The following is a 15022-nucleotide window of genomic DNA, read 5'->3' as shown; positions in this document are numbered from 1 at the left end:
AGGCAACATTTGTCACTGTTTAGAGTTCCAGCAATCAAAGCCTTCATGGAAGGTTTAAAAAAGGCTTTTCCACCAAGGATTCCTTCTGCTCCAGTGTGGAATCTGAACATTGTCCTCACAAGGCTCCAGGGTCCACCTTTTGAACCATTACATAACATGCCCTTTACAGTTCCTCTCATGGATAGTAGCTTTCCTCGTTTCTATCACATCACGGAGGAGAGATGGTGAGCTTCAGGCATTAACGGTAGAAGAACCTTTATTTCAGCTACACAAAGATCGGAAAGCTCTCCGTGCCAACCCTAAATTCCTTCCCAAAGTAGTTTCTGCTTTTCATATAGACCAATCAGTTGAGTTACCAGTTTTCTTTCCTCAACCTGATTCTGCGCAGAACGTGCTCTTCACACGCTTGATGTTATGTGGAGTGGTGTGGCTCACTGGTTAGAGGTGGCAGACCCGGAAGCAGAGGACGGCCCTGGACGAGGGTTCTATCCCCGACGCGGCAGGGTCGTGGACCAGGGTCAGCGGACTCGATAATTCTCGCCTCGGTGCATACTCTAACCAGGGATCACACTCGGCAACTCTGGGCATTAGCTTGCCTCATCTCCACAACGGCCCCCCACATACGCCGGGGATGCCTGGTTTCACCTTGGAGATACCAAGTAGGGACCATCTCACAGGGAAAGCCAGGACGGGTTCCCCAGCGGTCTACAGCGCAGAGATACTCCTTCGGGAGTCGATTCTAGCGCTTTAGGAACCCACAATTAATTAATTAAAAGTGCTTTATTGTACTACACAGATAGGACAAAGGACTTCGCAAAACAACTGTTTGTAGCATTTGCTCCACCTCATAAAGGCAATCCTATCTCTAAATCTGATATTGCTAGATGGATTGTTAAATGCATTCAAACATGCTATGCTAAAGCCAAAAGGGCTTTGACTATACCACCTTGAGCTTATTCCACTCGCAAAATAGTGGCTTCTGTGGCCTTTTTAGGTAACATCCCTCTAGCTGACATATGTAAAGCAGCTACATGGTCTACCCCACACACATTTACCAAACACTATTGTGGAGATGAGTTAGCACGACAACAGGTTAATGTAGGCCAAGCAGTACTTTAAACACTATTCAAAACAACTGCAACATCTGCAGGTGAGCCACCGCTTTGGGAGTATACTGCTTTATAGCATATGCAAACATCCGTATCTACAGCACACATGCATCGAACGGATAATGTTACTTACCCAATGAGCATCTGTTCTTGGCATGTAGAGCTGTAGATTCACATGTGCCCACCCGCCTCCCCGGGTACCTGTAGTTGTTGCAGTTCTTCATTATACAGTTATACGCATGGACATCTCTATACCACACTTACTCCATTCTCACCCTCTTACGGGAAAATAATCTAACAATGGAGTCGATGACCATGCGCACTATCACCGAAAGAAGGAGTCCCCTCACCTCGTGACTATGAAAGACTTCTGTGAAGAAAAACAACTTGAAAACATCCAGACCGAACACTAGATGGCAGGAGTATGCAAAGTATGTGAATCTACAGCTCTACATGCCAAGAACTGATGCTTACTGGGTAAGTAACATTATCCATATATATGTATATATATATATATATATATATCTACACTGCAAAATAATTCTTTAAAGTCTCTGACATTTTTTAGAAACTCTAAATTAATCTGTTTTGATACCTCCACATGAACGCTGTCCATTACACAACATAGTTATGGTTAGGCCAAAGTAGGAAGAACATTTTTTGTTTCGGTAATAACTTTGGCGCGGTTTGCAAATTTGCACTCAATCTCCTAAAAAAAATGTATCCACTTAAGCTCAGCTCCTTCATGGAAGGTTTCTCGGAGATCCGTCAAGCAGGAGCTAAGAAAAAAGTGGGTTCCAAAACATTGATTTCACGTATTAATTCTCATAGGAAACTTTACTCTCCGATACAGAAAAATGGCTGAACAGAATGACACCAAATTTGCCAGAACACAAAGTGTGTGTTTTGGTGTGAATCCTTTCAGCTATTTTTCATACATTCGCATTTAATGAGGTCTTCGGGTTGGGCATGAAGGGGTTAAAACCTGTTTTGTATATCTAGATGGTTGGTACTGTAAATTCAGATACTATAGCCCTCTGATTGATAAGGGTTGTTTGCTTACTTTGAAGGCTGTGTTCCTAGTAGTATACTTTTGTCAAATAGGGCTGCTGTATTACAGGTCCTTTTGGTAAAGGCTTCCTACAGATTCTACACAGGTGAGCTGCTACTTTGCTCCTGTTCTTCCTTACTACTGAAGGTCGTGCCTGCCTTCCACATTGTCCAGCCCATCACATATTCTCTACCTTAAGCATGTTGTATTATCCAAAATTGACCACACAAGATGAAGTGGTCTTTGCTGGAGCCAAGAAAGGCAAGGCATTCACCAAATGTGCAATTTCATTTTGGGTCACTAGATTTGTATTGTCCATAGAAGACCCCTCCAAGTGGCATCATGCACCTTCTATAGGAGCCATAGCAGCTGCTGCTGTTCTCAGCAGGGGCTGCTATTTGTCAAAGGACCACTTCATTTTCATTGAACAAATATTTAAAGCAATGTCTCATGGCTTAGGGGATTGAAGTGGGTGCTATATGCTAAAAATTAGTTTACATATTTGGATCATGGACAGTATTCAACTTGTGGGATAGATTTCACATTTTGCCATATAGTTTTTTCAAGTGGCTACAAAATAGTTTGCATTGGATTCCTCTATTTAAATTTGATCAACTAAAATTGGATGTATAGGGTTGGGTCGGAAGAGTGTTAGCAAATCCTTTTTTACAAAATAGATGCACGGGTTCTTAAAAACAATACATGAGGTACACACACACGCTGCAGATGTTCCTACATTCGTGCTGTCAGCTGCAATTATAGTTTTTTTTTTTTACCCCTATTGGGTGTGGTACAGCATATAAGGTGATAGCCGGGGTTCAATTAGTTCAGTAACTTTGCTGATCAAAGGCTCTAAAATTCAAGATCCACTCCCCTGTTTTTTGTGGTTTTTTTTTTTACAGATCAGAATTCCCACCTTTTCTGTGGAGTTTGATCTGTTTCTCGCAGTCTGAAATGCATGTTTATGGTGCTGTTTCTATTGGAAATGTTCTGTAAGCAGTGCTCTTCCATCAGACACCTTATCCATGTCCTGTGTTGACTGATTCACTTTGAACCCCTTAGCTAGATTTATCCTCTTTCTGGCAATTTTCATGTTCATTTGTTGTTTTTTAAATTTAGTCTAGACTTTTACTTCTTTACTTCTATAATTTGTTTAATTGTTTATTGCATTCAGACCCCTCAAACATACCAACCTGCCAACAATACCCTCCGGACCACTGGTTTATACTTCTACTTTTCATGACGGGCTGGATCTCTATCATAACTTGCATCAAGACTGTAACCCCTCTCAGCTATAGCCTGTCAATTTGATTATATCATCTTATCGAATGCATTTGATGAAGTTGGCTGTAGCCTTTAAAACACCATGGTTGTCTTCTAATGTTCTCAAGAGAATATCAAAGTAAAGCTGATGCAGTATATCATGGTCTCATCAACAAGCACAAGTTCTTAAGAGGCTGCTACGAGCTGTACAATAAACAGCATCTGATCTTTTTTGTTATCGTTTAAGGCTTCATCTTCTGAAAGCATGGGTAGATGGATTGGAATTCTCCTGGCTGAAACTGGTTCATCGACTGATCCCGGAACGCTGCACTATGACTATATCGATGTGGAGATGACTGCAAATGTTATCCAGACAGCAAAACAGACTTTCTGGTGAGGAGCATTTATTACGTGTTACTTTCTATTTGACTTTTTTTGCATACTTTGTCCGTTTTATAAGTGCCGAATCCATACAAAAATGTGTTTGCTCCATTGAAGAACTACAAAGCTTCACCCTTTTACTAAACATTTACTCCATTTGCAAATACTAGTCTCCTTTTCCTGTCCTCAGATGGGAACCTTCAAGCCCTGTCTTCCTTGTAATCTTTTCTCGTTTTTCAGCATGCCAGAATGATTCTCAGTCAAGGCATACCCTTTTTATATACTCAATTTCTTCTTCACATTCATTATTGAGGAGGTGCACCCCTACATTTTATTTCTTCTTTTCGAAGGTTAAGTGCTTCCTTGGCTGTATGTTGCTTTCTTTGATTCTAAAGGGGGTTCACAATGATCATTTGACTTCTTTAATGTTGGCCTGTTATCATCTGCTAAGGTTATTATACCGGTTCTACGCATTTGAGGTCTGTTCTAACAAACTGCTTAGTCTCATGCATCAAACTTTGTGTTCTTCAAAATTGTGCGTCCCTCTCCAAGGCAGAATTTCTTCAGTGGTGTTTTATGGTATGTGTTTGTGAGGAACCTTTAAGACACTTGTTTGAGTTATTCTTGGTTTCAAAAGAGATAGTACTAAAGCTGCACTTTGTTCTGCCAACTGTTCCTGCCCACTCCCAGATAACTGCTGACCACTTAGCAGCAATTATCTAACACCCATTGCCCTTTCCTATGCCTGAAGCAAGACATTGTTCTTTGAACTGGAGTTAACTCTTTCACCCAAGGTTCTGTATTTCTAGCTCCGGCAGTTTGATAGGTGGCAGAATTGGTCCCCCCACCCTACTGTGATTAGGAATGGGGTGTCTCTGAGAGTCTTCCCAGTGAATAGGAGAAACCCTCCTTGGTATCTCCAAGTCGAAACAGGTAGTGATGAAGCTGCCCTCTGTTCTGCTATCTGTTCCTGTCCACTCTTAGATAGCTGATCCCTGCTGCATGGTCAGGAGTTAACCCACATTGCCCTTTCCTGAGGTCAGATACAAGCCATTGTCCCCTGGGGCAGTCATTACCTCTCCCAGCCAAGTGTGCGTATTCTGGTTCTGGAGATGTGATGAGCGAAAGAACTACTCTTAAGCCAGTTCGTGCACAGGTAGCCTACATTTCATTTGCACAAAGTTGCATTTCTGTTTAGGTTAGCAAACACCAGAATGTACCATTATGTCAGATTTGAAAAACTAATCAGGAAATAACTTTGAAGCATTCCTCGAGCTCTCTCCTAAGCAGAGGTGGTAAATAAATATTTTAATCCCACCCGTGAAAGTTTGGGGAAAGTCTAGCAGGCCTACACATGAAATAGCTTTTGGCTGTTATGTCATCGTGAAAAGCACTCTAGCCCCAATGTTTAGTGTGCCAATTTTAAAGTTACTTTCCTGCAGTGTGGGCTTACAAGGAAAGGTTTATTGGTGAGCTCTGGATATATAAAGATAGACTTTTCCTACATGGCAAGTACATTTTCTCTACCCTGTGTCACTGCAGTGCATTTAGGCTTCAGGCCATCCAGTGCATAGTGGTATTCTTTGAGTAACCTATATTTTTGTCATGTCTTTAAGTGGTGCAATACTCACTGCAGCCCACAAAATACTTTACCTTTCCATGCCTTTGGTGCACTTTAGGCCCCATTTACAATAGACGTAGAGAGAAGATATATAGGACAAAAAAGGAGTCCCAATGTTAGTGCACATCATTTAAAGGGAAAGCACTGGCAGTTTAGCAAACCTAAAGTCAAAGAAAGTAGGGTCTTGGAAAAGGGAAAAAATCTGAGGTGACCATGTATTAAAGGCCGATTTGCTACACTGGCCCGATTACATTTGGCCTGGAAAAGGTTCAGATATTTGTAGTACCTATACATTGTGGCTGCTGGAATTGGAATATATTGCGTGCGATGCATAGGACCCAATTACAATTACTGCCCTTGAAATGCGACATAATAAGTGTATTTTGTATTTCCCAATTTCCTGTTTTTTTCCGGGCATTTTTTGGCTCTGGTAAATTTCAGCAGGTTTTACATATTCGGTTTATTGCACAGCTTGTAATAGGGATATGTGCAGTAACCTGCATAACTGCCCATATTGCAATTTACCAAGCTCACTGTACTCGGGACTACAGTGGGTATAGTCTGCATTTGGTGGTGGTGAGACATCTTATCCTATTAATTGCACCTTTTCCGGATCAGTCAGTTGATGCGTTTGCCTCACTATCAATTTACTTGTAATGTTATTTTTCTTTAAGGACACAATACATTACAATATGCAAGACCTACTCTCTTTAATTGATAAATGCCACATTGATCCTAAACCAAAATATTGAAATAAATCATTGATCCATCAGTCCCTCTAATCCTCTAAATGTAAGAGAATATTAGAGCTGCTCTACAGTCTTTCACGCCTCTTCACGCTTTGCAAGGCCGGGCGCCACCGCCGTGTTTCAAATTCAGAGAAAGTAGTATTAAAATTTGGCCTTGGTGAAAGTTGAGTAAATTCCTTAGAGGTAATTGTGTGAAATGTTAAAAAATTAAGAGTTTTTTGGCAAAATGCTCCCTTGGTCATTTTACACCATTTTGCTGCATAAAAAGCGTCCTGGTGTCTATTTTAGTCTGACATGTAGTTTGTGTACAGTAAAACACAGTAGCCACATTTCAGAGCATCAGTATTAGCAAGTCACTTCTGGGCATAACGTGGCATCCCTTGATGTAAACAAATAGAAAACTAACTCAAACCAAGTGCCTTTAACTACAACTATACCATATATTTTGGAAAGCACTTGTCAATTCGCATAATTACATGAAATTCAGCAAGTAAATTGAGAGCAATTATGCAAAATGCCAGGCTACATTTAGCATGGATTGAGTCAAAGCATTTTATGCTATAAAAAAAATAGCAGGAAAAACACAGGTGCTGCTTACATTCTGGATGTTCGTGTTGTTTTGGTGCTTCTGTGCTAAAATTTCACTAACAATGTGGGTCATTCCTATCTCATTTAAAATGTATATCTCTAGTTTACTAGATGAATTTATGCTACAAGGCAATAAACTGAGCCATTTATCAGCTGCAAATCATGAGTTACTCGAAAATTCAGCAATCGCTGCTTAACTTTGCTTCTCACAAGTCCTTCCCCCTCTTATCCTTGGAATAAACTATACCATTCTGATAATAAGAATTGTGGTAAACTTTTTCACTGGGCAAAACAAGTGTAAATTAAAAAAATAAATACTTCCAACATAATTTTGTATATCAGTTAGGTAAACTTAGAGCCTTGATTTAGTATAATGATACAGAGGAGCTAAAATGGATATAATGGAATAACTAATGAACGTCTTAATGGTTAACATTAATTCATTAATTAAAAGAAATTGTGCTGTTTGTCTGATTTGAGAAAAATAGACTGACATACCACCACAAAACGAACTGGCTGGCAGAAAAGGGACAGGGTTATGGAGAGCTTAGAAAATGAAGGGGTTCCAGAGTAAGTTTATTAAATAGAGGTACTTTGATAAAGTAGGCATACCGCTACTACGGTATAGGTTGGGTTGGAGTTACAAGCGTTTAGCCAGGGGGAACATATCAATCCATATTGGCCTTGACTAGAGGTTCTAGGTCAGTAGTTCTTCACCCATTGGCTTCTGGGGACCCCCTGAATCACTTTTGGAAACCAGGGACCACAGTGTTAGGAATTACTATGATTCAAACCGAAAAACAGTACACAAAAATACAGAAACTAGTGTTAAACAAAATACACAAAAATTATGAAAGGTTGTATTTGATTATTCCCCCAAAAATTAAAAAGTCAAAATTTCAAGTTTAATGGGAATGTTGGAGCTTTTCAAAATCTGTTCCGTTTTCAAAAGACAAAGCGATCTACTAGAACCTAGAATCAAGCTCCGTATAGCAAATCCTTTTGAGCCTCCTGTTTCAGGTTCCTTCATGTTCGTAGAGCATTTACAAATGTTTAATTTTAAGTTTGCATTTTTATATATACATTCTTTATTAATCTGTCAATGTACTAGTTTATATGCAGAAATATGGATACCGGGGTATTGGCTACTCTAAAGTAAATAGTAAAGAGTTATACAAAAAGGAATTGGGATTTATGTAGGGACAGATTCTGGTCATGGTCAAAGGTTTGATGGGTTGACTCTGCCTTTCATCCCCTGAGGTCAATAAAATGAGTCCCATAGAATTGAGTAAAATTGAACACCTGTTATATAGCAGCCCGTATGCCCTTTGGGGGTGAATGTGAGCTTTATACGTACACTTTTTGTTTTCTTATGTCAAAAGTCTTAGGGTATGGGCAAAGGAAAAGTACTAGTGTAAAGAAAATAAATCCTAGTTGAGTGAGAAGGGTAGGATGAGACTAGAGTATATGAAGAAAGTAGGAAATGAAGATGAATGTCTCACCCGTCTAACAAGCCTAAACTGAGGTACACAGGGAGAAGGAAATAATAGTTAATGGGGGGGTTCCCATGATAAAAGCGCAGCAAGTAAAGACTACGAAAAAAGACTAAGGGCCAGATGTACGACTGTTTTGTAGCGGTTGGTAATGGAGAATCGGGCCGCTTGGGACCGTTAAAACGACCTCTGGTATGTACTAACCCTATTTTGCGGGTCAGTAACCGATTACCGACTCGCGAATTAGGATTTGCAAATCGCTATTAGAAAGGGGAATGTCAAGGGCGTCCCTTCCTAATAGCGAGTCGCTGGCGCATGCATGAATGCTTTGCCACCGGAATGCTATTGCAAAACATGCACAGTTTACCACAAACTCTCATTCACAAATGAGATGGGGTCCCCAAGGCACCCATTCCCGTTTGCGAATGTGGGTGCTTACATTTTTTAAGAACAGGCAGTGGTCTTACAAACCACTGCCTTACCTTAAAAAATGAAAAGAAAACTTCTCATTTTTCTTTTTGAAATACATCCAATTTTCCTTTAAGGAAAATGGGCTGAATTTAAAAAAAATGTGTTTTTTAAAAAGCAGTCAGGCATGCTGGTCTGCTGTCCCCAGCAGGCCACTATCCCTGTGGTAACAGGCCATTCCCAATGGGTCGCAAATTGCGACCTAACTCATGAATATTGATGAGGTAGGTCATGTGTGACTCCATTGGGAATCGCTAAATGTGTCCGAGACACAGTACATTTCATTTTGCAAGTCTCTAATTGCAAGTTGCAAAGAATTGCAATTAGAGACTCGCAAAATGAAATTGACTTACATCTGATGTACCATGTAAAGAGTCCAGGGGTTTCCTTATAAGTGTACAGAGGCTTGCTTAGGCAATCACAAGCTGCTCTATTAGGAGTAGTGCTGTCAACCAGCCTTAGGCTTAAATGAAAGGAGTGCAAGAAATCTACAAATAAACACAGTGATCAATAAATGACACACACATCTCAAAAAGGAGATCAACACTAATTTATAAAAATAGCAAGTATCTTGATATATGTTTAGGCTTCGGAGTGAAATTGTTCCGGTAGTACGTTTTTAAATATAAATTCTTAGGTCAAAAAGTGGACAATTTTTGAGTTTGGCAATGTTATCCTATGGAAGGAAGAACAAGTATTGCAAACCGGTATAGTGCTGCAATTTACAGAACAAATCTTCTGGAGTTAGGGTGAGTGGTGGGCAAAGTCAAAAGCAGCACTAACAGTACACCACCAGTGGCAAAAGGGCAGCCAAGTGTAGGGTACAAAACAGCTTCAGGAGCCAAATGCTATTCCATGGAGATCGGTCACTACGCAAAGATGTTGAAGGCCAGTTGGGCTGAACCAACAGGGGGGCTCAGGCCTTACGATGCTCAGGGACGCAGGCACACCTTTGGTACTCTTCTCCTCGGCCCGAGGGCGATGGATGCAGAGGTGACTTTAGGACCAGAACCAGCCACGGTAGAAGGGAGCCTGCGTGCAGCTGCAGGCGAGGTTGGTGGGATCACGAGTGGTGAAACCACAATGAACTCTGGCTCAGGAGAGCTGGGGCACCTTGATGACACCATTGGCGCACTTAGACAAAGGCTGGGAGTGACGGGTGCAGTGGTGGCTTCAGGTGGCTGATTTTGGAGGTTCCAGAGTCCTCAGAGTCTTTTCTTTTGGTACCGAAAGACTGTGCTACTGTTCTTTAGAGTGCCGGGTCCATTGGCATTGGAATTTGAAGTACCTTGCCAAGGCTGGCGCGTGTATGGTGTGAGCACGGGTAAAAGTCTAATCCTACTGTGCACTCCTGCCATGGTTTTAAAGGATTGGGTGCAGCGTTCAGGGAGGCCATGATTGCTGGGCTGTGCAGCAGTGAGAGACCACTTCACTGAAGAAGTAGAATGTGATCAGCAGTTTTGCATTGGTTTAAACACCAGGAAGTGGTTATGGCATACAGGAGGAAAAACACTAGGATGTATGTGCACACCAACAGGGGATTTACAGTGGTGAATTGTGAAATATTGCACTTTGTTATGAGGAACACTGTTGGCTCATCATAGCAGCCTAGTGATTGGATGCACTGATTGGGAAGTGTGTGGTTGGTTGCATACATATCGAATGCTGAAGCGTGCTGCTCAGGCTGGTGTGAGGGCACGTCGGTGGAAGGTTATTAAGCATCTTTCCGATTGTATTTCTGTACCATCTTGAGTACTGTAAGCATTCAAGTAAGGTGTATTTTGGCTTCACTTAAAGCGAGAAACAAAACGGTACTCTGTGATTGTGTATCTTCATACAAATTGCGATGTGTTCGGGTTAGGAGTCGCTCACTGAGGTGAAGGATGATTTACCTGACACAGGGAGTATTTTTAAGGTGTTCTTTAGATATGCTGTCAAGTATTTTGATGCTGTTCTGTATACGGTATGCTAAAGTCTTATTTTCGTTGCTTTGTGGAAGGTTACGCATTATCTCGGTGATGCAATGCTGAATGTTTAGGTTTAGTATTTTGTCAATGCCATGCTGAGTTTGCTGCCTAAGTTTGTCATTGCTCTTCTGGATTTGTGGCCTGTGTATATTGTGCTGTGTATGTTGGGCTGAATTCTCAATGCCATGTGGAATTTTAGGAATGTTTTATGAGGTTGTATGTTAGTCTTATTCGTAATTTTGACTTTGAAGTCTGGGTGGAGTGTGTAGTGTCATGTTGAATATATTTACCTCCAGTCCTGTTTATGCAGAAGGAGGAGGGGTGTATGGCTATGTACTCCTGGTCCTGCCAGGTGTATGCAGAACGGGGGAGTATGTCTTATAGCCTGCATTTTAATGCCTGGAATATGCCTTGTAGCGTGCAATGTAATGTCTTGGAGCCTTATGAAGTACAAGGTAAATGTTGCATGCGTTTTGCCACACTGATCGATGGCGGTGATATGTTTATGTGGTCCTGTTAGGTTTGTGTGTTGCAGTATAGGGTGAGTGTGTGGGTTGCACTCTAGTTTGCGAAGTGATCTTCCTAAGGGAGATAAGAAGTAGTATAGGGGTTATGTGTTGCACCCTAGTGATTCTGCGTGTGTCCTCCCTTAAAGGTAAAGAATAACTGTGTGTAGTAGGGGGCATATTAATTCCTGAAGTCCTGTAGAGGATATACCTGTTTCGATTATTTATGAGTCAGATGTTTAAAAGGCTGATTGATCATTTACTTCCATCTTTTGCAATTAATGATTTATTAGGTTGAATATTATGGGGTTGGTCTGTTGGTATTTCCAATTGTTTCTCAAAGGGGAGGAGACGTACTGTAACCTGTGGCTCTTCCTATCCATCCTCTCCATGTTTCCCAGTTCTTTGCTGCTCAGCCAGTGTGAGTGTAATGTGATGGAATGGAATGTTGACGAGTGCCTGGGTGGAATGAATGTGAGATGGAGAGAGTGGGCTGAGCACCAAGGATGTTGCTGCTGGTGGGGCGTTTACCTATTTACCTGTAACTAAGAGATAACATCTTTAATAAATACTCTTATAATTTAGGTGACCTGGCTACGTGACATCTTTCATTACAGCAAACTGATTTGACCTGCACTTTTGTTCCAAAGTAAAATGCGGTTTGGTTTTCTGCTAATGTGTGTGACGGCCTTTCACAAATGGAACTGAAAAACAATCCACTCCCTCTCAGAAATCAAATGCAGTTGTCCTGTTTCATCAATTATTTATGAGTCGAGATCAATCTTTTCTGCGGCTGATGCAATTACCTCTTTTTCTGCTAAAGGTAAATGTGCCCCAAGGTGCTGTTCCACTTGGCAGGCGGAGTGCTCGGCGCCAATTAGATTGTTTTAAATGCGGATGCTATTGTGACTGCAGTGTGCACAGTGCTGGGGGTTGGTTTGAGGCCACTAATCTGTTTCACAAGGAAGTGATTCATGTTGATGGTTTTTAATTTCCATCTCCCCGAGAGCTGTGCAACTGACAAAGCTGCTTCTGAATTAAAGTTCAACTGTGGATTATAAAATGCAACTTTAGGTTCAGTTAACATTGCGTTCGGCAGCTTATTTTGTAAAATCTTTGTTAAGTAGTAACCTATAAATAGCTAGGTTGCATCTTCTATGTTGACTCCTTGGTAAACTTGATGTAGCAGATCTCCCACCATTGTTGGAGGCCTTGAGTGTAAATTGGATATGTGTATGAACCAGATCTTTTAATTTAGGACTTTTATTTCGGACTTCAAGAGATGTTTAGGAAGGAGTGCTCAGAAATTGATTCATAGATCCCGAGTGAGAAGTGAGATCAGGGATGCTTTATAGTGATGAAGGGAATGGGGAGTTTGTTTGCTGGGAAGAAAGTCCTGTCCAAGGCTTTTCTTCAACCCATCTTTATTGAGTTTTATAGTAGTACATAGCATAAAGTACTCGATAATCATCCTGATATAAGTACAGCATATAGCACCTGCAGCATGCAATGGTCTCTCTGGACAAGCAAAGGCTGTCTATGCCATCATTAACCTGTGCCCGCCTACCAATAGTGGATGCTGAGGCCGCTACTGGCATATGGTTTTGCATGCAGGACGCTGGTCGCGCCAGGCCTAAACATCTATCTGTTGGTGCTGCTAAAATAATAATTCCGTTGTGTATCAATAAGGTAGTCCCAGTATGTGGATGGAGAGGGCATGACTCCCCAAGGTGATTGTCGCGCCATACTCATATATTTACTTTGACAGAAAGACATGGAAATTCGATCAGTGAAGGGTGTCATCTAGTTCCATTTCTGTGAATACTGTGGTGCATTCTAAACAGAATGCTTATGTGAGACACAGACCAATCTGTAATGGGAGCCACTTTGGTGAACAGCTCAATCTCGAATTCGGATACTTGCTCGATTAAGTAATCAGTTCTATCTTCTTATTGCGATGCCCCACCTTGCTTAAACACTCAACACGCACACTGAATTCTCTGCTCAGCAATATTTATTTATTTGCAGTTCTAATGTAGTGTGAACCAGACCCCAAGGGGTGTCGGAGCACTTTTTATACGGCAGTAGAGGCGAACAATGAGCATGCATGCATTAGCAAAACAAAGCCATATGGTGCCACTATGGGGGAGGTGGGGGTGGTAACGGAGCACCGAATAAGGGCAATGTCAGGTGTGTCGTGGGAAGTGCAGGAAGATATGCTTGGGTCTCCGTCAGTGCACAATGCTAAGATCCATGCGGTTACAAGAAGTACCCAGTAACCATGAATGAAAACTGTTACATTTTCCTGTGAAGTTGTCCAAATAGGGTGGGGAGGTGGGGAGGAGGAGGGGATGTGTCATAGATTCATAAATGGCCTTGTATGACCCAGATTTTGGAGAAAGGTGTTATTGTAGGAGGAGTTTATTTTGTCTGCTGGAGTATTGAAATTTGAATTGAGCCAAGCATAAGAATAAGTAGAGAATAGTCGCCAGTAGCAGTTTCAGCATTCCAATCCCATAAGCTTCCTTTCATTGCTAACACCCACATACTGGGACTCTGTATTGATGTTAGTAAGTTCCAACACATAATGACAGCCACAAAAGTTCATGTAGACCAGCTACCCATTACGAGGAAATGGGGTGTATTTGAATGCGTGGTTGTGCTAACTAACTGTTAATACACTTACCAAACCCTTTAAGACCGGTGGGCTTTGTTTGTTAAACCCTCTAGCTCAACCCTGGGTAGCTGTGGTTCTGAGCAGCAAGGCTAACACAAATCAACAAGTATAAAACATTCAAACCTAATCAAACAATTGAAGAAGAAATCGACGAGACATTCAGGAAATCTGACACCATTATTTTTTTATAAATGGAGGATTCTGGAGATGTAGAATTTACATGGTACAGTAAGTCGGAATATTTCACTCAACTGTGAACAAGCATTGGCTATTTTAACAAATTTGGCACATAAACATTTTGAGCAAAAACATTTGGCTAGTTACGCTGCAGTCAGAGTTACTTTGGGTGACCATCTCTGCCCATGAGGGGGACCAGCAAGGTCCTCAGAAACAGTTACCTCAGCAGGTCAAGCAGTCTTCCGTCAGTTCCAGACATTTTTTATCCCTTTCTGTGGTCTCCTATGAAAGTGGTCCTGTGCTAGGGATACAGGATGCTCAAGATGTTCAAGAATGCGGTGTATGAGATGCAGTCGACTGGAGTCTTTCTGCAGCTGCTACTCGGTCCACGAAGGAGGTGACATGGGCCTCGTCAAAGGGTTGATGTCCCTCGAAGTCCTCTTGATTCTGGTAGAAGTCAGTTCACCACTGGACTACCAGTCACCCGGTATCACGGTCACAGCCAAATCTTTTGGGTGGTTAAGCTGCACTTCGACTCTTCATGGGTCAGTGAACTCTGGTGCAACTTTGAGCATCAGTTCCTGGTCCCTAGGGCTGCACAGTGGCTGGTGGCGGTGATGTTAAGACTTTGGGCTACCAACTTGCTCTAGCAGACTTCTTTAGCTGTTGTGGTCCTGTGCTTGTGAACAGGAGGTTAACCACCTGACCCTTGGAGTCTCTTGCTTCGGCTTGGCTCTGAAGATGCCTTCTCCACAAGCAGTGAACAGCAGGCACATTCCCTTCTCCTTTGCTAGCCACCAATTTCAGCAGGGGTAGTCCATGCCAGTGTAGCCTCTCGCTGCCGGTTCCACAGTGCAGCAGAGCAGTGCTTTTTCGATCCTTCCAGTCCACTCAAGATCTGGTTTGGTGTGCCTGGAGTGCCCTTATCATGCTCAAGAAATACCCTCGGGCCAGGATGCAATTGGTAGCCAG

General features: G+C 41.8%; 1 protein-coding gene across 3 annotated transcripts in view; it reads left to right on the top strand.

The window, feature by feature from the left end:
* The window catches only part of AFAP1 (actin filament associated protein 1), a 407485-nt gene that overhangs the window by 317758 nt on the left and 74705 nt on the right, over positions 1 to 15022 (top strand). For all 3 annotated transcript variants that reach the window (XM_078678522.1, XM_078678521.1, XM_078678520.1), the window contains exon 11: positions 3671 to 3816. In XM_078678522.1, the coding sequence (XP_078534648.1) occupies positions 3671 to 3816 (146 nt within the window). The remainder of the gene's footprint in view (positions 1 to 3670; positions 3817 to 15022) is intronic.

The sequence above is a fragment of the Lissotriton helveticus genome, chromosome 2_2, assembly GCF_964261635.1.
Source record: "Lissotriton helveticus chromosome 2_2, aLisHel1.1, whole genome shotgun sequence".
NCBI lineage: Eukaryota > Metazoa > Chordata > Amphibia > Caudata > Salamandridae > Lissotriton > Lissotriton helveticus.
This window is presented reverse-complemented; position numbering and strand designations above follow the sequence as displayed.